The following is a 21,848-nucleotide window of genomic DNA, read 5'->3' on the forward strand; positions in this document are numbered from 1 at the left end:
GAAATCTCTGCATATTTGATAGGGATCTAGTTGGACAGAGACGTAATTCTAGCTACATATTTCCTCCTCTTTTTCTTATCTAATTACTCCATTCTAAGAGTCATACTCTTAAGTTTTGGAATCTAAAGCTAAAGCCACACCCACTCTGTATTTACTCCCTGTTCTCTTCCTCTCAACTCTCCTTACTCTTATTCCTTTGACTTTTAAGGGCTGAAGAGGCTTTAATATAGTTCTAAACAATTAGTACCTTTTTATGTGTAGATATTTTTACTGATTTATGGTAATTTTACATTTTTTCCCCAAATGAGGACTGTGATTTGAAAGACTATTTTTCCTCTAACTACTTAGCTTACCTCCAGAAAATAGATTTCACTATGTTAAATAGTACCATATCTATTTTATAAGCCACATTTTTTCAAACTATGTTGTAAGTACTTAAACTGTTTCTTCTCTCAAATGATATCTCCCTTGATCTCCTTTCCCATAATCTGTGTCTATATAACACAGAAAAGGCAAAGTTATTCTTTCTTAAAAGTTTGGGTGTGTATTAGAGGGCAAACAGAGTTAGCTAGAGCCTTAGCTGCCTAACACCCCATGTACCTATCCATGATAGTACTAGAAATATGTCCATAGAATCCCAGGAGTCCTTGGAAAAGTTTAAAAACCACTACTAATAAAAGCCATGAAATTTTTCATCATTAATGAAAGAATAATTTTATATTTCTTTCTTACTGTTTAATACCTAGATACTTTTTAGAGTATCAAGCTAACTTAAAAGTTGAGATAAAAGCAAAGGGGTTTACTAAAATAACCACCACTAAAAGTTACTTCATAAAAATAATACAAAAGCATTTTTTAAAAATCAACTGGCCTTAAATTCAGAAAACCAGAAAACATGTAGGCAATTCTAAAGCCAAATATACAGACAAATTAAAAACTTAAGGTTTTTATTCTGCTTTAACTACTTTCTAACACAAAGATATTTTCTAATGTTAGGAAAAAACTGAAAGAATATTATATTTATTATATTTATAATAGCAATATTAGAAATAAATAAGCTTAAATTTTACCTGACATTAAGTTTCTGAAGATTTTCTAGCTCTCCTATAGCAGAAGGAAGGGATGTCAGCTGATTGTCATGTATCTAGAAATTATCAAAAGATAAAGTCAATATTCTTAGTCTTATAATTAACAATATATGAACTTGGCCATTGTACAAAATTATTCACCAATAATCCCATTCTTTTAATTCAATGGCAATGAGTTGGGGATTGGTAATTTGTTCTGTGTGTAGAAGATTTTGAAATTGTCCAAACTGCTGTTCAGAAATCATGAAGTGTTAGGTCAACAACTTTAAATATTACAGTTAAAAAATTTTTTACCTCATTGAGTGGAATTTCAATTTCAAATAAGAAATGAAAGAGTAAGAAACGAACAACAGGCCTCTGATGGTATGATTTATATCAACATATAGAAAATTATATGAGAAGGGAGAGAGGGACTTCTTTCTTGTTCTCCCAGAATCATATTGTTTTTAAGGTAGAAAGAAGCTTAGAGTAGGCCAATACATTCATTTACAAATGAAGAAAATAAAGAGTTCTCTAAAAATTTAGATCCTACTTTTTCTACACATAAATTGGAGGATTTTTGATGTTGCTAAGTAAAGTACACCAGAAGTCTGTATATTCTGAAATATACTGCTCATGCTTCACTTTACCACATGACATGGTAACTAGAGACTAAAATGAGTCCCTGAATAAAAACACAAAAATTTAATTTCGGTAATTTAACTCAATGAAGTTGAAGGCAAACTATAAAAACAAACAAAAATCTATCCTAAGTACTTGCTTTAATGTCTAGAATAATAATTATCAAAATAAGAAAAAAGATGAGCACAAGCAACCACTTATTAAATACTGTGTGTATGTATTAACTCATTTAATTCTACAAACAATTTTTAAAACTAGGTAGTAGTATCAGTCCTGGTTTATAGATACAGAGACTAAGACACAGAGAGGTAACTTTCCCAAGATCACACAGCTATGAAGTGGCAGGGTCACAATTAGAAACTTGGTATTCTGACCCTGCGCTCTTAACCATTATGCTATACCTAACATAATAATTTCTACCAACTCAACATGAAAGGTTTTCTGTTTACCAAAACCTAAATTTAGCTTTGGAATCCCTTCAACTAATAACCCATATTTATAGTCAGTCAACTTACATCAAGTACAGTCAGTGCAGGCAGCAGTCGAAGGTCATCTGTCAGTGACTGAAGTTTATTGTTTGATATGATTAGTTTGGTCAAATCCGTCTGCTCCCACCATCGTTCAGTAGCACTGAATGAAAGATTCTGATTAGCTTCCTCAGGGATATCTACATTTATTCTCCAGACACACTGAGGCACTATTTCCACCACCACATCACCACGAAAAAAGAGAAAGAAAAAAAGAAAAGAGAGAAGAAAAAAAGAAAAGAAAAAAATGAAAACAAGTAGATACTAAGTAGTATACTTCTGTAATAGCTATTCAATTTATACATTGAAAACAATTTCTGAAACAAATTTCAAATAAGTCAAAGAGTAATAAGTTGTAACTATAGTGAAAGTTGATTTTATTCAAAAACAGACTATGTAATATATATTTTACATATTAACTCTCACTTCATTCAACTTCAACTTCATTCAACTTTTCTACTAGGTATATACACTGCACAGCACATATGTAAGACAAATAAAGAAGGGACCCTACCATTATGCTAACAAACAGAGAAGGCATGGAAACCAACATCTATATGTAATGTTAAAATTTTTATAACAGAAGTATATACTACGGCTCAGAAAAGGCTTGTAATATTAGCTAATAATAGCTAACACTTACAAATACTTCTAACATCCTAACTCATTTAAACCTCGTGACAAATGTGAGGTGGGTGCTATTACTATTCCCATCTTATGGATGAGAAAAATGGGGCACAAAGAGGACATATAATTTGCCCAGGGCTACAAAGCTATTTAAGTGCCAGGGATGTGATTCAAACCTTGGCAGAGCTATATTGTTTTGCTTTCCATTTTTATTTGGGAGAAATATCTGACTCAGGTGGCTACTCTCTATTTTACCTGACATGCATTTTTATTTCTCACCCCACCATACAACACTGTGTTATTCTACTGCAGCAAATGAGAACTATAAGACTGTACAAGTTGAAAAAGGAGAGTCCACATTGTCACCACAAAACTTGAAGATCCAAAAGGTTGCTTGCTATAGTACTGTAGCACAACTATCTTAAATAATCCTTCATTCCTTGCAAAAAATAGGGCTATATATAGAGATGATGTAGAACTTTGAGCTCTATATCAAGGCAATCATCTGCTGTCACTATCATTTCAAAATCACCAAAGATTAAATGGAAAGGTGTAATCAAAGATGCAAATTCAGGACACTGAACAGCAATTCTGAATAATTAATCTGATACAGTGATGTTACAGAAACAAAGCAAAGCCCCTGAAAACCAGGAGACTTATACTCAAAAAAATTAGCTACCTATATTCATATTAGAATAAATTATAAGATCCCTCTCCTACCCTATATTTCTGATTAGATATTCTCCTCTGCTTCTCTATTAATTTACCACTGAATCGTCAGCAAATGAGACTAACACAAAAAACGAATCCACCTGCATTTCTGTTTGTAGCTCAAGGTTTATTTTTAAAGTGAAGCAAAACAAAATAATTTCACTCTTCCCAAATGATTTGAAAGCCAAGCACCATTAAATTTATCATTATTATTTTGGTATGTAGGTATGGATGGTTAAGTGGGAATGAGAAACATAACTCGGCCAGAAACTGACATGTGAATTTACTGACATGAAATTTGCACACAACACAATAAAAAAACTTGTTATCCATCAACTACACTAAATGAGTGTTAATATTTTATCATTATTATTTTAGATATTTTTGTTACTAAACATTGTCTTTTTGGAAACTATCTAGACATGGATAATTGTTAAGATTATACTGTTTTTGAACATATATCAATTTGCTTTTCTATAAACTATGACTTTCTGCTCACTCTTTTTCCCATTAATTGTGAGGTGTCCCAATTTCTTCCAGAACTTATAGCATCAAGATTCATGTCACTATCATACCCCTCCATCTGAAGAACCACTAAAAGGTATACCTATAGTCCTAATTACTGAGGAATTCTGTGGAGCCATCCTAAAAGTAGTTTATCAATGTATGAAACAGAAACTACAAGGTAAAAATGAATGTCAATAGCATATAAATGGGAAAAAAATTACTATGGAGTTGGGTTTTATGTAAAATTTCAAACATGCATAAGTTTAAAGAAGAGCATGATGAAATAAAACTCCATGTACCCATTACCCAGCTTTAAATATCAGCTTTAACACCTTTTACTTTTCCTCAGTTTTAAACACCTGATAACATTCCTACCTATTGTTCTGCCAGTCAGGCAACTAGAAAGCAACAATCACTAATGCCTTTACAACTCCATTTTCATTTTCTCTAGTCCAATGAAAAAGAGCTGCAATATTTATATTGAACCAAACTGATGATATATGCTCATAAAAAGAGCTGTCACTTAAAATTTCCAGAATATTTACAACATTCTTCTTTGAAGTTGGTTATTAACAATTATTTATCTTTGAGAATACCTTTCTAAATAAGTTATAGAAGTGACACTAAGAATGACTTAACATTGCCAATATTTGAATGTTTAAATATTAATATATATTAGAGTAGTCCTAAGACGGACTATTACAGAGCCATTAACAAATAAATAATCAGATTTTTCAAGTGACATTAAAAAAAACATACAAATAGAAGTCAGAAAAGCAATTTTAAATTTGTTAAAAAATATAAAAAACAGAAGTCAAATTATACATACTCAGTCACACACAAAAAAACCACCGTATTAGAAGAAAAACCTCCAAAACATTTACAGAGATTAACCCTGAATGTATTTTCATTTTTATGCTTTTCTATATAGATTCTAATCTTTCTGCAATAGATATATATATGTGATTTTATAAACAAGAAAATAATAAATAGTATATTCATAAAAGAACTAGAGCCCACATAAATAAAGTACAGTTGACCCTTGCACAACATGAGTTTGAATTGCATGGGTCTACTTATATGCAGATTTTCTTCCACCTGTCATCCCTCAGACAGCAGGACCAATCCCTCCTTTTCTTCCTCAGCCTACTCCAAGTGAAGATGATGAGGATGAAGACCTTTATGATGATTCCTTCCATTTAATGAACAGTAAATATATTTTCTCTTCATTACGATTTTCTTAGCAACATTTTTTTCTCTAGCTTCCTACTGTAAGAATACAGCATACAATACACATAACAAAGTACGTGTTAATTGACTATTTCTGTTGTTGGCAAAGTTTCCAGTCAAGAGTAGGCTATTAATAATTAAGTTTGGGGGGAATCAAAAGTTATACGTGTATTTTCAACTATACAGTGGGGGGTCAGTGCCCCAAATCCTCATGTTGCTTAAGGATCAACTATGTATCTAAACACTCTAAAGAATAACTAGATTTCAGTTACGGGTAAAAGTTAATGCCCTCAAGACTTATTCTAATAGCTTTACCTGTTGGCCCTCTGTTACTGATGAACTGGACTGGGTACCAGTTAACAGCTCTACCAAGTTAATAAAATCTCTCACTGCCCTTGTAGAGCTTCCATTAAGAAAAAATAAATCCAGAAGGCCACCACCTAAGAATCAAAAGGATTTTAACTGCTTTTCATTATATGCATCAAAATTAAAGGCTAAGTTTTGTTTGTCCAACATAGAAATAATGGGCATGACTATACTTCACAGATACATTACTAATATGACCATGTGAATACGAAGGGGGAGAGAAAGAATTGGAGTATAACATGAAAATTTAAATTATTTGTTTAACAAGTACAATTCTTAATAATAAATAAAACTTATGTTAAAATGTTTATGAGACTGAATTGTTTGAAGGTGTCACTAATCTTTATTTCCTCAGGACACAGAACAATATCTGAAAGATATGTGTAACTCCTTATAGTATACAAAACACTTTAACATTTATCTCATACGTTTCATATAAAATATCTTATATATACAGACATATATGTACAGTACTCTGAAATAAGCCATGTTTAAAAATATGTTTTGAATATAACTCATAAGTTGAGGTAATAATTTTTTGGGGTAGAAATAAAGATAGTAAGACTTGTTTTGACTATGTCAAAAAACACCTCTGTAGCTTTTATCTAGACTTCGTATAACATGGATTTTAAGAACCATAACCAACAGGCCACTGCCCCACTTCTATATATCACTTATTCATTGAACCATCAGTTACAGAGCATAAAAAGACAAATCAAAGGCAAATATGCTTAACAATGAGAAAACAAACCCAGGCCAGGTGCAGTGGCTCATGCCTGTAACCCTAGCACTTTGGGTGGCTAAAGTAGGAGGATCACTTGAGCCTAGGAGTTTGAGGTTACAGTGAGCTATGACTGTACCACTGCACTCCAGCCTGGGTGACAGAGCAAGACTGTCTCCACTAAAAAAAACAACACAGGAACAACAACAATGCAATTAAAAAATGGGCAAAAGATCTGAACAGACACCTCACCAAAGAAGATATATAGATGGCAAAGAAGCATATAAAAAGATGCACCACATCATGTGTCCCTAGGGAATAGCAAATTAACACAACGGGATAACACAATATACCTATTAAAATGGGGAAAATCAAAAAAACCTGTTCATATCAAATGTTGGTGAGGATGTGGAGCAACAGCAGCTTCCATTCATTGCTCATGGAAATGCAGAATGACACAAGAACTTTAGAAGAGACTGTAGCAATTTTTTACAAAGCTAAACATAGTCTTACCATATGAACCAGTGATCACACTCCTAGGTTTTTACTCCAAGTAATTGAACACTTATATTCACAAAAAAACCTGAACACAAATATTTACAGCTGCTTTGTTCATAACTGCCCAAAACTGGAAGCATCCAAGATGTCCTTCAAAAGGTGAATGAATAAACATCCATACAATGGAATATTATTCAGCAATAAAAAGAAATTAGCTATTATGTCGTCAAAAAGACATGGAGGAACCTTTAATACATATTGTTTGTTGAAAACAGCCAGCCTAAAAAGGCTACATTCTGATATCATTCCAATTATGAGACATTCTCAAAAAGATAAAACTACAGAAACAGGAAAAAGATCAGTGGTTGCCAGGGGTTCAAGGAAAGGTGAGTAAGGAATGAATGAGTAGAGCACAGGGGATTTTTAGGGCAGTGAAACTATTTTGTATGATATTCTTAATGGTGGATACATGATATATATTGCCAAGAGGCATAGAACTGTACAACACTAACAATGAATCCTAATGTAAACTATGGACTTTAGTTAATAATAATGTATCAATATTGGTTCATAAATCACAATAAATGTACCATATTAATGCAAGATGTTAATAACAGAGGAAACAGCTGGGGGGGGCATATAAGAATACAACGTACTAATTGCTCAACTTTCATTAATACGGTTTTAAAAAATTTTAATGTATAGTTGTTTGGGGGAAAAGGAAATTATTTGTTGTTATTAAAGCATAGAATTCTGAAAAGAGATGGGAGGTAGTATAGTAGAAGGAAAAGATTTAGAAAGCCTTTTGCATGTTATGCTATCTATACTGTATCTTCCGAGCTATGGGAACTCATCAAATGTTTTGAGTGACATTTAAGATCTATGTTAAGGAAATATGACTCTTGGTAATAACACTAAGATAGAGTGTTGAGATTTTTTTATTTGTTTTTTTAGAGACTAGGTCTCGCTATGTTATCCAAGCTGCCTCAGTCTCCTGAGTAGCAAGTGTAAGATTTAAAACAAGAAATCCAGGAAACCAGTTAGGAGGCTATTGCCATGATAGCAGCAATGGCCAGTTTTTACTGTGTACTTTTTATGTACCAGGCACTTTACCTATATTATCTCGTTTAAACCTTATTAGGTCCTATGATTACTCCCATATTATAAATGAGAAACTAAGGCACAGAATAATTAAGTACCTCAATGCTACAGGAAGGTAAGAAGCATGACCCCATAAGGAACTACAAATAGTTCAGAATTATAGGCTTTGGGTATCAAATGTTGAGTGACAAGGGATGACACTAAAAGGCTACATAGAGCCAGATAGGAAAAGACCTTCTATATCATGGTAACAGGGATTCCTTTTTGATATATAAGTTAAAAATATCATGAGCCTCTCTCATTTATATCTTTTTCCTCCTATGACATACTGTTTACTCACTTAACATCATTTTATGTGCCAAGTATTATGTTAGGCTCTGTTTATACAATAATAACCTCAACAGTCCTGAGCCATATCATCATGGTCCTAAGAGTCAAACTCTATTTGTTCCCTATAAATTTAACAAACTAATCCACCTGGGTCCAGTCAATAAGTACATTCTAGCACACCACTTGGCATATGAGAATACTTATTCATTTACTTAATTGTTTCCACTATATTTAATAAGAATCTCCTATGTACCAAGCACTATTTTGGGTGACAGGAATACAACAATGACCAAAACACTGAATTAACATTCTAGATGGAGAGCAGAAAAGACAATAAGCTAATGATATAAATTCTGATAGTGATAAATGCTATTACAAATTAAACAGGTAAGAGAATAATGTTAGCAATGGTACTTAGATAAGGTAGGTAGGAAGGGCCTCTCTGAGGTGTGGCCTCTGAGCAGAATCCTAAAAAAAGCAAAAGAGTGAGTGCTATGCAGGTTTAGGGGAAAATGTTCCAGGCTTTGGTAAAATTAAGTGTATGTGTATACCCATCTGTAGTTTGAAAATGCTTATGTTCCCATTCATTCAAAACTCTTCCAGGTAGAGCAGGGATTCTACATCATACATCCTTTTATTCAGCAAGTATTTGTTTGCCTGGTCTACTTTATACATGGCACATAAGAAAGCAATCATTACAAGGAAAAGGGAAGGTTTTAATCACAGTCTAAAAACTGAATATAAGTAGAGAAAAACATTATGGGAAGAATGCTATATTTCTCCATCTCCTTCTCTGCCTCTCTCTCTTTCTCTAACTCTCTCTCTCTCACACACACACAACACACAGATAATAATAGCATCTGGCCATTCCTTCGTGGTATGGAGATTTGTGCTTGTTAGTCTTTTTCAAGTTTTCTCAGGAGGGTCCCAAATGCAAACACTTAATGCAACGTCTAACCTGATGCTCAATTTAGAACACAATGTCATTATTTCTTGTATTAGGACGCTGCCCAGTTGCATAAAGAGGCTCTCAGCAAGGAACAGTGAGACTCATTTTAAGCTCACAAAAGGGTCGATAAAAAAAAAAAAAAACACATAAAATTTTAACGTTGGTTAGTGCCCTTAGAGATCACATAAAGAGAAGGAAAATGAAGGCCAAAGAAAGTATTAATTCACCATTTAATAGCTAATTTCGTCACACATTATACTGCTTATCTCACACAATGTAGGAATCATAGAAAGCAACGCGTTTAAATCTTGACCATATTCCCAGTAGGGTCCCTTCACCAGAGACTGCTGAAGCCAGAGGAAGAACCGAACTGGGCTGACCAAGCCAGGCGAAAGGTAATAAATGCCTAGGTTAGAGCACAGGGATCCTGGCTACGGGCCCGAGAAGGAGGGCCAGAGCCAGGCCAGAAGAAAGGGAGGCTGTCGGGTCCGAGGCTTTAGGGCAGGACACACAATCGGGTCGTTACTTCAGGGTCTTACCTTCACTGAGGTTCCTACCCGACAGGTTCAACTGGCCGCTCTTCCTCGCTGCCTTTAACAGCCCCTGGGGTACGGAGGTATAGCAGTCTCTCCTATCAGGTTTGAACCCCGCCCGGGGATCCCTCCCGGCTACTCCCCTCAGGCGCGACATGTTCAAACCCCCTCCGCCCGAAAGCAGCAGCCGCACCCGTGACGCTCAAAGGTGGCGCCGCCGAGCCGGCCCGCCCCTTTCGCGAGCGCGCGCTCTGTGCGCTGGGTTCGTGGCCCCGCGCTGGGCCTTCGCCTTCTGCGGCGCGGTCCAGATGTCGTCACCATCAGCCCCTGGGGCTGGAGGACACAGGAGCCCGTTCCGTTGCCGGTGCTGGCCTAGCGTCCTGGAATTACTTCGCTCGAGTAAGTGCGTTTAACGAACTTGAGGGGCGTTCGAGTTTATCGTTTGCACTATTACTGCCATTCCAACCTTCTCCTTTGTGTTTCTGATGTGGTGAAGGTGTCAGGAGAGGATAACCCTCTCTTCTCCCCTCTCCTAGTCTGAACGTGGGCCTTGACTAAAACTTGAGACCTGGGCGCGGTCTGCAGCCTCCCTGGACCCCAGCCTGTGTTTGTCGCTTGTGGTGGTGGCGCCAGACCTCCGGCGTACGGAGTGAAATAGATTTCCTGTTCTTCGGGCCTGTTCTCTGACACCATTCCCCTTGTTGTATTGAGGTTATAGTCCAGCATAGGCGGTAATGTGAAATGGAAGGAATGACAACACAGAAGAAAAAGAAAAGCTTAAAATTTAAGAATGGTTCTGTCCACGGGGACAGTTTAGGGAGACAAGCAGTGGCGCAAACTTTGGTGTAGCACAAACAGCTTAGAAAAGTGCAAGTTCGAATCCCAGCTGCTGCTTTACAAACTGTGTAACTTTAGACATTTTACTCGACCACTTCTAAAGCTCGTCCCTTTTCATTACTTTAGGGATAATAATCCTTACCGCTGAAACTTTTTGAAATGATTAAGTGAAGATAAAAGCTTAAATCTTGAGCTCTTGGTGAGAGAAAGGACTCCAGTTCAGAATTGCAAATGAAAATTTTGTTAAATAAATCGGTGTTTCCTGGGAAATTAAAGTTTACATTCCAAATGTACAGCTTGTTGATTGATTCAATAATTATTAAGAACTAGTGTTGCAGGCCGGGGGTGGTGGCTCACGCCTGTAATCCTAGCACTCTGGGAGGCCGGGCGGAAGAATCGCTAGAACTCAGGAGTTTGAGACCAACCTGAGCAAGAGCGAGACCCCCTCTCTACTAAAAAAAATAAATAAATAAATAGAAATTAGCTGGGCAACTAAAAATAGAAAAAATTAGCCGAGCGTGGTGGCGCATGCCTGTGGTCCCAGCTACTCAGGAGGCTGAGGCAGGAGGATCGCTTGAGCCCCAGAGTTTGAAGTTGCTGTGAACTAGGCTGATGCCCACCGCACTCTAGCCTGGGCAACAGAGCAAGACTCTGTCTCAGAAAAAAAAAAATTAATCTTGCATGGCACGTACTGTCCTGGATACTTGACTTTTCTTTTACCTGAAGTGATTTTATTTTAAAAACATATGCCCGGAAATATTCTAACCGCCATCAAGTCTACTGGGGATCAGTAGCATAGTTGAAAGGTAGGATGACAGCCCTCTGACAAATTCAGCATCCTGAAGTTTTACCTGAGTCCAGGTTCTTGCTACCTGTAAAATTCAGTTTTTAACACCCTACCCTTTTATTTCTTTGTAGTTCTGTAGAGAGTCCTTTACGGTAAGCGAACAACGGAAAGATACCAGTAGTTACCCTACTAAGCCAGGAAAGAACAGGTTTTAAAACAAAAGGACCATTGCAGCTTTTGCAAGATCATTAATCAGCTTGTCTTGACAATAATGACAATAGGTACTTATTGAGCCTTTATTAAGTGCCAGACTCAGTGCCAATAATACCTCTGTTTGCTATTATTTAACAACAATGACCAATTTTGCAAATGAAAATTGATGCTGAAAGGAGCTAAGAAACTTAACCCAAGGTCACAAGTTTCTGTAAGTGATGTTACCAGGAATTTGAACCTCAATCTGTCTCCAAAACCTTGGTAACCAACATGACTAGTAGCTTTTCATAATTTCCAACTTGCTTTTCTTAAATCCTGGAATCATTTTAAGAGACACTTCAATTGTTTTAAAGAGATTTATTTATTAGAGAACAACCTTTTTCTCTTTTGTAGGGAGTAACAGCCTACCTTTAGAGAATGAATTGCTCAAGTATAAAATTTTTAAGGTAGCCACCTCTGCCCCTACAATAGATCTTCTTTAGCTCAACTTATTAAAAATACACAAGAAAGTATACATTTTTCGTTCATTTGTTCTTGAAGTTAAATATTTCATTATTGACATTTAATGATACTATGTCAAAACATTGTTTCATTTTCTAAAAGAGAAACATGTTTAATGGCAAAGTAATTCTGAGAAATCCAAGTGGCCTTATATACTTGTGGTAAACTTCAATAGATATAAACTGACATATATAAAGAATTTACCAGTATATAGCTACAGTACAAAATGTACTTGCCTATCAAGTGCAGATTAGGTGAGTGACAGTGAAAAGTGACAGTGCAATTGGGAAAATTACATGTTTTATCTCAAATTTAATAGAAACTGAAAGCTAAGTGACTTGAATTGAGCTTCTTTGTGAAAAAGCAATTGTATGTATATATAATTATATTAGAATTAGCTTTTTATTTCAATTGTATCACTTTAAGAAGAATGCATTAAAGACAAACAAAAACCCTAACCTTTTCCAACATGGGCATTTAAGTCAAAGTATTTGCTTTTTTAAAAAAATGGACTTTATATATACAACATTAAAATAATATGAAATTGATGCCCCCTTCTCAGAGCTGGAGACTACTGCACCAGCTGCTGTTTGTAACAGAATTGTCTGGCTACAATTTATTATGTTCATTTTATTTAAGTAGTGGAAGGTTTTCCTCTTCAAGTTTCTTTGTTAAATGAAAAAGAAAGTTAAGAAACCAAACATATGTTAAGCCTAAGAATTATATTGGCCAGAGTGCTCTTCTGTTTGATCATGGAAAGTAAGACTATTATCAAAGTATAGAGCAGCTTGTCTTTACCATTGAAATTTAACAAGATACTTTCACATGTGGCTGTATTACTCTTATGAACATTGCTACATGTTAGATTTTTTTCCAGAGACAAAGGTACAGTTGATAGGATGGATTACTGAAGTAACTGAAATTGTTGTAATAAAGGAAAATAAAATTAATTTGTGCAGATTTTTCAAGCACATTTGTTGAAAAAACAAGTACGAGCAAAGTGTCTTTGCAGACATTTCTAGGAAGTTTCTTTTTGTGTAATGTAACAGATTTAGCCTATTTTGAATCAGTATTATGGTATCTTTCAGAATATTGCCTTGTCTGTGAGAGCTGCTGCCTTATGGTAAAAGTTATTTATTGAGAGAACATTTTAGTTTTCTTTAAAAATTTTAATTTGCAGTTTCACATTTGTTTTCTTTTCAGGCTTATTACTGCCAACTTTTAAAAGTAGCTGGTAGAAAAAATTCTTTACTATTTCTTTGAAGGAAGTACATATTTTATTCATAGTTTCAAATGTGGCTTTGAATTGTATCATGTTGTTATTATTGGAGTTATATGTGGTAATTTTTTCTGATGGAAAGAAAAATTACCATTTTATTTCTGATCCATTTTCTTTTGGATTATACGTTTCTATTTTCTTTGTGTGTTCCCTCTGCTTCTTTTCATACTTTTGAATCATGAAACAGCTTGCTCTGGGAGGTTTAATATTTGATTCTAATGTTTGGTCTTGTATTTCTCTCTACTTTCAGTACAAGAAAAATTTAGCCCCTTGGATTTAGGAAAATATCATTTTTATTTTTCTCTTATAAAAAGGCTTTTTACATGTTAGTGTTTTTCACTTGAAGAAAAGTGGAAAAACTAGTAAAAAAATTTATCAAAAGTGCTTTTATTCTATTTTTTGTTTTATTTTCTTTCTATTGAAAAAAATAAACCTAAACAAAGGTGGTGGTAAACTAATCTTGCTTGTGTTATTTTTTAAAAAGCTCTGGGGTATTGAGATTTGTTTGTTGGTTCTTCTAAAATTAGCTGGAAATGTTTCCTACTATTACCAGTGATCATTACTCCTAACCTTTAATACCTAATGTAATATTCTTGCACTTTTTTCCAAGATTAATATGTTCTCTGACTTAAGATCTCAATTTTAATCTTAATTGTGTTTTATGATTTTTTTTTTTTTTGCTTTAAATTAGTAAAGTAATATAGAGGAAAGTTAGGGCACCAAACCCCAGAACATTTCTTGCAGTGTCATTCTATCTTTTCATTAACACAAACAAACCACTACCAAGCAAGTCTGTTTAAGAATCAATTTTAATCAAAATCCACTCTTTTAAAATTTGACTTTATATCACCCCTTGCAAACATTTTTGTTCAATTGGATTCAGCTTGCAACTTCATTTACTTTAAAAAGGAAGAGGGAGAAAATGTTTATAAATGGTAAGTATTGTTCTGTACGAGCAAAGCTCCCTTACAGTTTTAATGAGACACAATATGGTCCCTGAGACTTTATCCCTTAGTGTCAATTTCACATGATAAGAGGAAAAATATGAATAATATGGCAGTTTGTTGAAATCACAATCAATAGATTGTTTATAATATGATGATACTCAGACTTCTAGATTGCATATTTATACTCAAAATTACAATTTGATAAATGCCAATTTAACTATCAGAATACCTTCAAGACTGCCCACAATTCTTTTTCTACTTGAGTTTTTTTCCCTATTCTTTAAAATATCACAGTTATGTATACATAAATAATTGTAAAGTATCCATCATTGGGGTGTCAAAATACTAGTGGACATTTAAATACTTGGTACCTACAATGCAAAGCTCAGCCTCCCAGAGTGCTTGGATTATAGGCATGAGCTACCACACCTGGCCAACATTTATGTCTTAATTAAAAAAGGAATGTTTTGTTTAGCCATCATCTGTCTATGCATGGTATTTGTTTATGTACTCCTTTGAGATCAAAATGATTATGAAAATTTGAAATCTCATATTGGTGTTGTGTTTGCATTGCAGCAACCTCTTAAAGGAGAGAGGGCATCCAATAGTAGTATAATTCATATCTTTACTATAACTTAACCATTTACAAAGTATTTTCATATCAATTTAATTTTGACAATAATTCTGTGAGGTAAGACAAGTAGTGTTTATTGTTATCCATCCATTGATAAAAAATTGGAGAGTTGGAAACTGACTTTCCTGTGATGGTATATAACATTGTTGCATGCCTGTGTGCTGGGCACTCTGAGTGCTTCATATCTATAATATTTCTAATCTTAGAAACTTCAAATGGTATCATTATCCCCATTTTTCACATAAGGGTGCACATTAGCTCACATGGCTAATTAGAGGAAGTACTTTATTATCGTAGTTGAGAACATGCATAGGGGAGTGGAGTGGGAGGGGGCAGAATAAAGGACAAAACTTTTTTTTTTTACATTTGTATAGTTTGAATATTTAACATTATTTATTGCTATATAACAATTTTTTAACATGCTACCAAAAAACCTATGTTAAAATGTGAAATCTAAAATAAGAAATTTCTAATCACTTCTCAGCCTTTTGGCTAAGATCAAGTGTAGTATCTGTTCTTATCAGTTTAAAATAAGAAACTTCTCACTATGGAAATTAACTCTTCTGAGTCATATCTTTCATGTAAGTGATAAAATAGAATTAGTCTAGGGTACTAGCCTAAAAAAGAATAATGGTATAAAAGGGAGCCCAGTTGAAGCTAACCATTTATTTTTCAAAATGAAAGGTTTTCATCAAATAATAGAGAAGTGAGACTAATCATTGTCATTCCCATTTTATAAGTTTAATTTTTTCTGGATTTATTATGATGAGTTGGTAGAAATACAGTACCTGGTTTGGTTTGGTTTTTTCATCCCACCCTGCTCCACTGTTACCTGCTTTAAGCAAGTTGCCTAAATTTTCTAAGCCTTAATTTCTTCATTTGTAGAGTAGGCATTATAATGGTAGTTAATCTTTTCTAAGCATTTTCATTAGCATTCTCATTCATCCTCACAACAACCGCAGTGAGGAGGGCACTATTATCCCCTTAATTCAGATAAGAAAACTGAAGCAAAAAGTAACGTGCTAAAAGGTCATACAATTATCTTAATTGGTAGTAGGGCCCCTTCAGGTTGACTCTAGGGTCTGCATTATTAATCACTCTAGCACCTTTTAAGTGTTGTAAGGATTAAAGGCCATATTAAATGCATTCAGTTAATGTAATTCAGTCTTATTAGTGAGTTGGAGTACACTTTCATATTTTGCAGTTCTTTAAGTCTTTAAAAATAAGTTTTTTTCATGAAGAGAAAGTTAATTTTACCACATAGGGAAAAAAATTAAAGGTCAAATTGTGCAAATGTCTAATTCTTTGATTAAGAAAAACTAATACCAAAATGCTTGAAACTATTTACTTAAAGATGCATATAACTCTACTGGATGTTTTTTCCACTGGATTTTTTAATTTTTTTTAAAGATTGTGAAGCTTTCCTTCCAATGGCCATTTCTTAATTGAGACTCCAAAAGAATCTTGTATAACGTAAAAGATGGTATTGAATAGTCAATGCCTGGAACTTTCACAGCCAAATGTTTCTTTTGATCTGATTCAATCAAAAAGACAAGCAAATCTGTACAGATAAATTGACTGATTTTACAAGTGATACATATGCACTATAGCTGAGAATACTGTGCACTATGGGATGTAGGGAACAATATCTTAATGTTCAGACTACTACTTTTTTCCTCTTATGTTAATCGTAAAGACAAAGCTGTGAAAAATGGGCACATACAGATTTTTGCCTACAATTTCAGCATGTTCACAGGCCCTGCTTTGTCAATTTAAAAACATATATAGAATGCCTGTCATTTGTGGACAATATAGATTAAACCATATGAAACAAGTATTTGGAAATAAACTTAGATAGACTTTTTTTCTGTCCTGGTGTGTATGTGTGTCCGTGTGTTTGTATCTGTTTGCTAGCTCATCCTTTATCTTCTCCACTTCATTTACAAGAGGAAGAACAAAAGGGAGCATGGGATTTACAATTTTGATTTTCAACTAAACATTAATATTTATAGAATTATCTAAGTTTATAGACTTAGAAATAGGATAGAAATATAATTCTCTAACTCACAGAATTAGAAATTAAAAGTGATCTGCAGATAAGTTTTTTAAAATTTATGGATTTGTAAGCATCAATATATTTCCTAGGATTTTTTTGTTTTTGTTTTTTAAGAGACTGGGTTGCACTCTGTTGCCCAGGCAGGCCCAGTCATAGCACACTGTAATCTCAAAGTCCTGAGCTCAAGCAATCCTCCCACTTCAACCACCGAATTAGCTAGGACTGCTATGTTGCCCAGACTGGTCTTGAACTCCTGGCCTCAAGCAATCCTCCCACCTTGGCCTCCGAAAGTGCTGAGATCACAGGCTTGAGCCACCGCTCCAGGGTTTCCTTATGTTTTTCATATTGCTTCCTATAGCTGTAGGGGGAAAAAATTATAGCCAAATATTTTGAGAGTTTACTGCAACTAAATTCCCCACTAAATCTAGCAAATACATTGCTGTCTTCATTCACCAAGTCTTTGCTACATGCATACCCTTATGTACATACCTTATTAATAAGCTACCTTCCTTACAGGGGTGGGCAGATTATATGAGGCATTAATAAAGTTTCTAGCACATAGGCCATATTCGTTAAGTGTTTGTAAGATGCTGGCTTCATTCCAGTATAATACTGTTGGGCATCAGAAACACAAAGATTGATACCTTCCCAGTCCTCAAAAAGTTTATTTGCTTGAGATTGGGGGGTGGGGAGAGTAGAGCTTTTTAACACTAATTTGATAAAAGGCCTGTTGTGCAGATTTGCAAAATTGTGTCAATTGGGAGGACTCCAGTCTTTTCCATTAGTGTGAACAAAGGTGGCTGTAAAAGTGAAAGTGATTTAACATTTCCAACTGAGAACATGGTGTCCAGAAAGTAGAGTGAATTGTACATACCTGTGTCTATTCTTTTATCTGAAGAACTTCCATCTAAGTACAAATATTTTTTTAGAAGCCTGAGACTGGAAAGAACTAAACCTTGTTTGTTATGACTGTGGTCCCCAATCCCCAGGTCCACGGCCTGTTAGGAACCGGGCTGCATCAACCACCTGAGCTCTGCCTCCACCACCGCCCACCCCCTGTGGAAAAATTGTCTTCCATGAAACCAGTGCCTGGTGCCAAAAATGTTGGGGACCTCTGCATTATAACTGAGAGGATTGGTAGTATTTTGAGGATTTGCATAAAGCATTATTGTCATATTCTTTGAGATACTTTCCTGCCAATATCAAGCACTAGTTTTTCAATTTTTTTCAGTGTGGTAGTAGTGTTGGTTCCCTATCTATGAGTGGAGGGCCCTGTGGATCTTCAGAGTATTATGGGGAGCCTGTTAATTATTTCCTATGTTTTGAAAGCCTATGAGAAATCATGCACTTTCCTATGATATAACTATATAGGCCAAAATGACAGGTTATTTTTTGCTCTGGATTAGAAATAGCATTAACTCTTAGTAAAACTGGTAATATTTATGTTCAAATATAACTGGAAGCCTTCCCTAACGTACCTCCAAAGGTGAGCTAAGTGATCCTAATCTGCGTACTTTCACTTCACTTTCCGCGTGACAGGATTTCTTTATAAGTCTCTTTGAAATTTAAACTGGCAAGCATTCATTCAACATAGAATGGTCTTACTTTTCTTGAAAGCTTCAAACTTGTTCTTATCCTTAGGGCTTTCTGATTTGTTATTTCCTCTGTCTGGAATGCTCTTATCCCAGAAATTCAAATGTCTTGCTTCCTCCTTTTACTAAGGTCTCAGCAGATAACACTGTCTCCCCCATCTCCTATCCCATTTTATCTCATCACAACACATTACTTCTTACATCTGTATCTTTGTTTTTTGAGAATTTGCCATACTAGACCTGAAGTTTTATGAGATCACAGACATTGACTTCCATTTCCCTGATATATTTCTAACAGTTAGGAAAATCCTTAGAACATGGTTAGGTACATAATATTTGAAGAAATTTGTGAAGTTTCTGACTGCCTCTTAAGATACGGGAGATATAGTGAATGAGACAGGCATGATCTATAGTCTTGTTTAATTGAGAGCCTAAAGAAATCTACAGTGATTTAAAACTAGCATAGATTTGGCTGTATTTGTTATTTGCTTTGATATATTTGTTATTTGCCTTTAGGCATATATTTTATTTCTATGAGAAACAGACAATAATGTAAGGTAGTTAACTATTTAATCTATTTATTAGACTTACAAGGAACTCAGAATTATTACTTACCTCCTCATTTGACTGAAGAGGAAACTGAGATAGGTTCTTAGAAGTGAAGTGAAATTTCCTCATATCACATGCTTAATAACAGGGCTAGTATTTTAAGCCAGTCTTTTGACTTTAAGTTCAATATTATTTTTAGCTGCTAGATGATTTGAAAATAAAATATTTAAAAATTTTCTTTATTTAAATAAAGTTCTTTTTTGCTACTTTGTTTCTCCATATCAAAGCATCATTTTTTTGTATGTTCAGTAAGTTGTTATTCATAAATTTGGTTTCTGGTGGTTTAAAGGGTTTTATTACAGAACTATCTTTTTCTTTAGTTTGAATTTGTAATTTTAATTATGAAATATGTCAAACACACAGAAAAGTATAGAATAATATAAAGGATTTCTGTGTACCCACCATAGAGAATAAATTAACATTTATGAAAAAAAGAAATCAGGCATGAACCCTCCCCTTGTTACTTTTCCCTTTATCGTTGAACATTGTAGCATGCTTGGCATATAGTAGGTACTCCTAATAAGTATTGAACTGTTTAGAATCTGTAATTGGCTGTTATGTTGGCTGATTCAAAATGAGAAAATAAGTCACCAGACAATCTTTGTAGCCACAGGTACTCATTTATGAGTGACATGCAATAAGTTATACAGTTGACCCTCCATATCAGCAGGTTCTGCATCCTCGGATTTAACTCTCATCAAAATATTTGAAAAAAAATTTTAATAAAGTACAGCAATAAGAATAATAGAAATTTTAAAAATAATACAGTATAACAACTATTTACATAGCATTTACATTATATTAGGTATTACAGGTTGAGTGTCCCTAATACAAAAATCCAAAATGCTCCAAAATCTGAAACGTTTTGAGCACCAATGTGACACTCAAGGTAAATGCTCATTGGAGTATTTGGGATTTCTGATTTTTGGATTAGGAGTACTGAACTGGTAAATATAATGCGGATATTCCATAATCGGAAGAAATCCGAAATCGAAAACACTTCTGGTTCCAAACATTTCAGATAAGGGATACTCAACCTGTAGAAGTAATCTAGAGATGTTTCAAAGTGTATGAGAGGATGTGCTTCAGATATATGTAAATACAGTTGTCCCTAGGGGTATTCATTGGGGATTGGTTCCTGGACCTCAGCAGATACCAAAATCCCGGGATGCTCAAATTCTGTATATAAAATGGTATTGTATTTGCATATCGTCTGTGCACTTTCTCCCATATGCTTTAAAACATTGGTCTCCAACCTTTTTAGCACCAGGGACCAGTTTTCATGGAAGACAATTTTTCCACAGATGGGAATGGTGGGTAGGGAGGAGGTGCAAGGGGTGCTCTGTGGCCCAGTCCCTAACAGGCTGAGGACCAGAACTGGTCCGTGGCCTGGGGATTGGGGACCGCAGCTTTAAAACATATCTAGATTACTTATAATAGCTAATACAACATAAAATAGTTGTTATACCATATTGTTTAGGAAATAATAACAAGAAAGAAAGAGTCTGTTCAGACCATCCACTTTTTTCTGAATATTTTCGATGAATGTATGTGGAACCCAAGGATAGGGTGGCCAACTGCTCTACACCATTTTATGTAACAAACTTGAGCATCCTTCAATTTTGGATATCTGCAGGAGGTCAGTGAGGTCCTAGAACCAATTCCCCACAGACAGAGGGACAACTGGATGCTTTTTAAAAAAAATTTTGAAAAGTCTTGTCACTAGCTAATGCTAAGAAATTGGTTTCTAGAAAGGCCATAATTTGTAATTTTGCTGAGGCTTACATTCAGTCAACCCATCCTTGTATGAACTAGCAAAAGTCATTTTAGCCTAGTCAGTTGGCTTTCCATTTTAGTAATCTTGTGCTCTAATCTCAGAAATTACACTCTTGATTGCATTATGACAAGAGGTATTCACTAGTGTAGCTACTCTATAAGGTTTTAGGTTTTAGCCTCCAAAAATATCCAGAGTCAAATTATTTAGAATAAATGACATTGTCCTTAAGGTATATTTGTGCATGTGATCATCACATTTATTAGGCACTCACTTTGTGACAGACATTGTGCTAGGTTCTGGGCTGACCCAAAACTTCACAACTTTGGAGGCTTCCTCTTTCTCTGCTATACATATATTATATGTAAATAATAAATATATGTATCCTTTGTTATTGAGCAGAGAAGAAGCAGCCCCTAACTCTGCTTGCAGAAGTTGTAGCAGTGAGGAAAAAAGGCTGTACAGAAGATGGCAGTTTGATAAAATGAGGGAGGTCATTTATAACTTACATCAAGGCACAGAGGAATGATATTTTTGTCATGTATGGGCAACTGCAAGTCACTGGATAACTCTACATGCAATCGAGAGAATAGTTCAGATGAGGTTGAAAATTAGGCAAGGTTTTTATAGTCAAAAGCTTTAAAATTATCTTAAGCAAGAATATGCATGTGAAGAAAGATTTTTCTTCAGAAATTGCAGATCATATACTTGAGCACATGTAAGTACTATAAAATATGATTCAAAAAAGTCAGCTTTTGTTACATAAAATTAACTTGCAAAGTACTAAGTGTAACCGTAAAATATATCTCT

General features: G+C 34.7%; 2 protein-coding genes and 1 pseudogene across 9 annotated transcripts in view; 2 read left to right on the forward strand and 1 right to left on the reverse strand.

The window, feature by feature from the left end:
- LRRC40 (leucine rich repeat containing 40) overlaps window positions 1-9,968 on the reverse strand; it is a 47,758-nt gene extending 37,790 nt beyond the window's left edge. The window contains exons 1-3 of the mRNA XM_069478072.1: window positions 9,816-9,968; window positions 2,225-2,406; window positions 1,071-1,144 (exon numbers count right to left, since the gene is read on the reverse strand). Of these exons, the coding sequence (XP_069334173.1) occupies window positions 1,071-1,144; window positions 2,225-2,406; window positions 9,816-9,966 (407 nt within the window). The 5' untranslated portion in view covers window positions 9,967-9,968. The remainder of the gene's footprint in view (window positions 1-1,070; window positions 1,145-2,224; window positions 2,407-9,815) is intronic.
- Window positions 9,969-10,122: 154 nt separating this feature from the next.
- The window catches only part of SRSF11 (serine and arginine rich splicing factor 11), a 44,881-nt gene continuing 33,155 nt past the window's right edge, over window positions 10,123-21,848 (forward strand). For all 8 annotated transcript variants that reach the window (XM_069480133.1, XM_069480138.1, XM_069480141.1 and 5 more), the window contains exon 1: window positions 10,123-10,208. The gene's annotated coding sequence lies outside the window, so the exon portion shown is untranslated. The remainder of the gene's footprint in view (window positions 10,209-21,848) is intronic.
- On the forward strand, window positions 15,480-15,586 carry LOC138390951 (U2 spliceosomal RNA; annotated as a pseudogene).

Source organism: Eulemur rufifrons, chromosome 8 (genome assembly GCF_041146395.1).
Source record: "Eulemur rufifrons isolate Redbay chromosome 8, OSU_ERuf_1, whole genome shotgun sequence".
NCBI classification, from domain to species: Eukaryota; Metazoa; Chordata; class Mammalia; order Primates; family Lemuridae; genus Eulemur; species Eulemur rufifrons.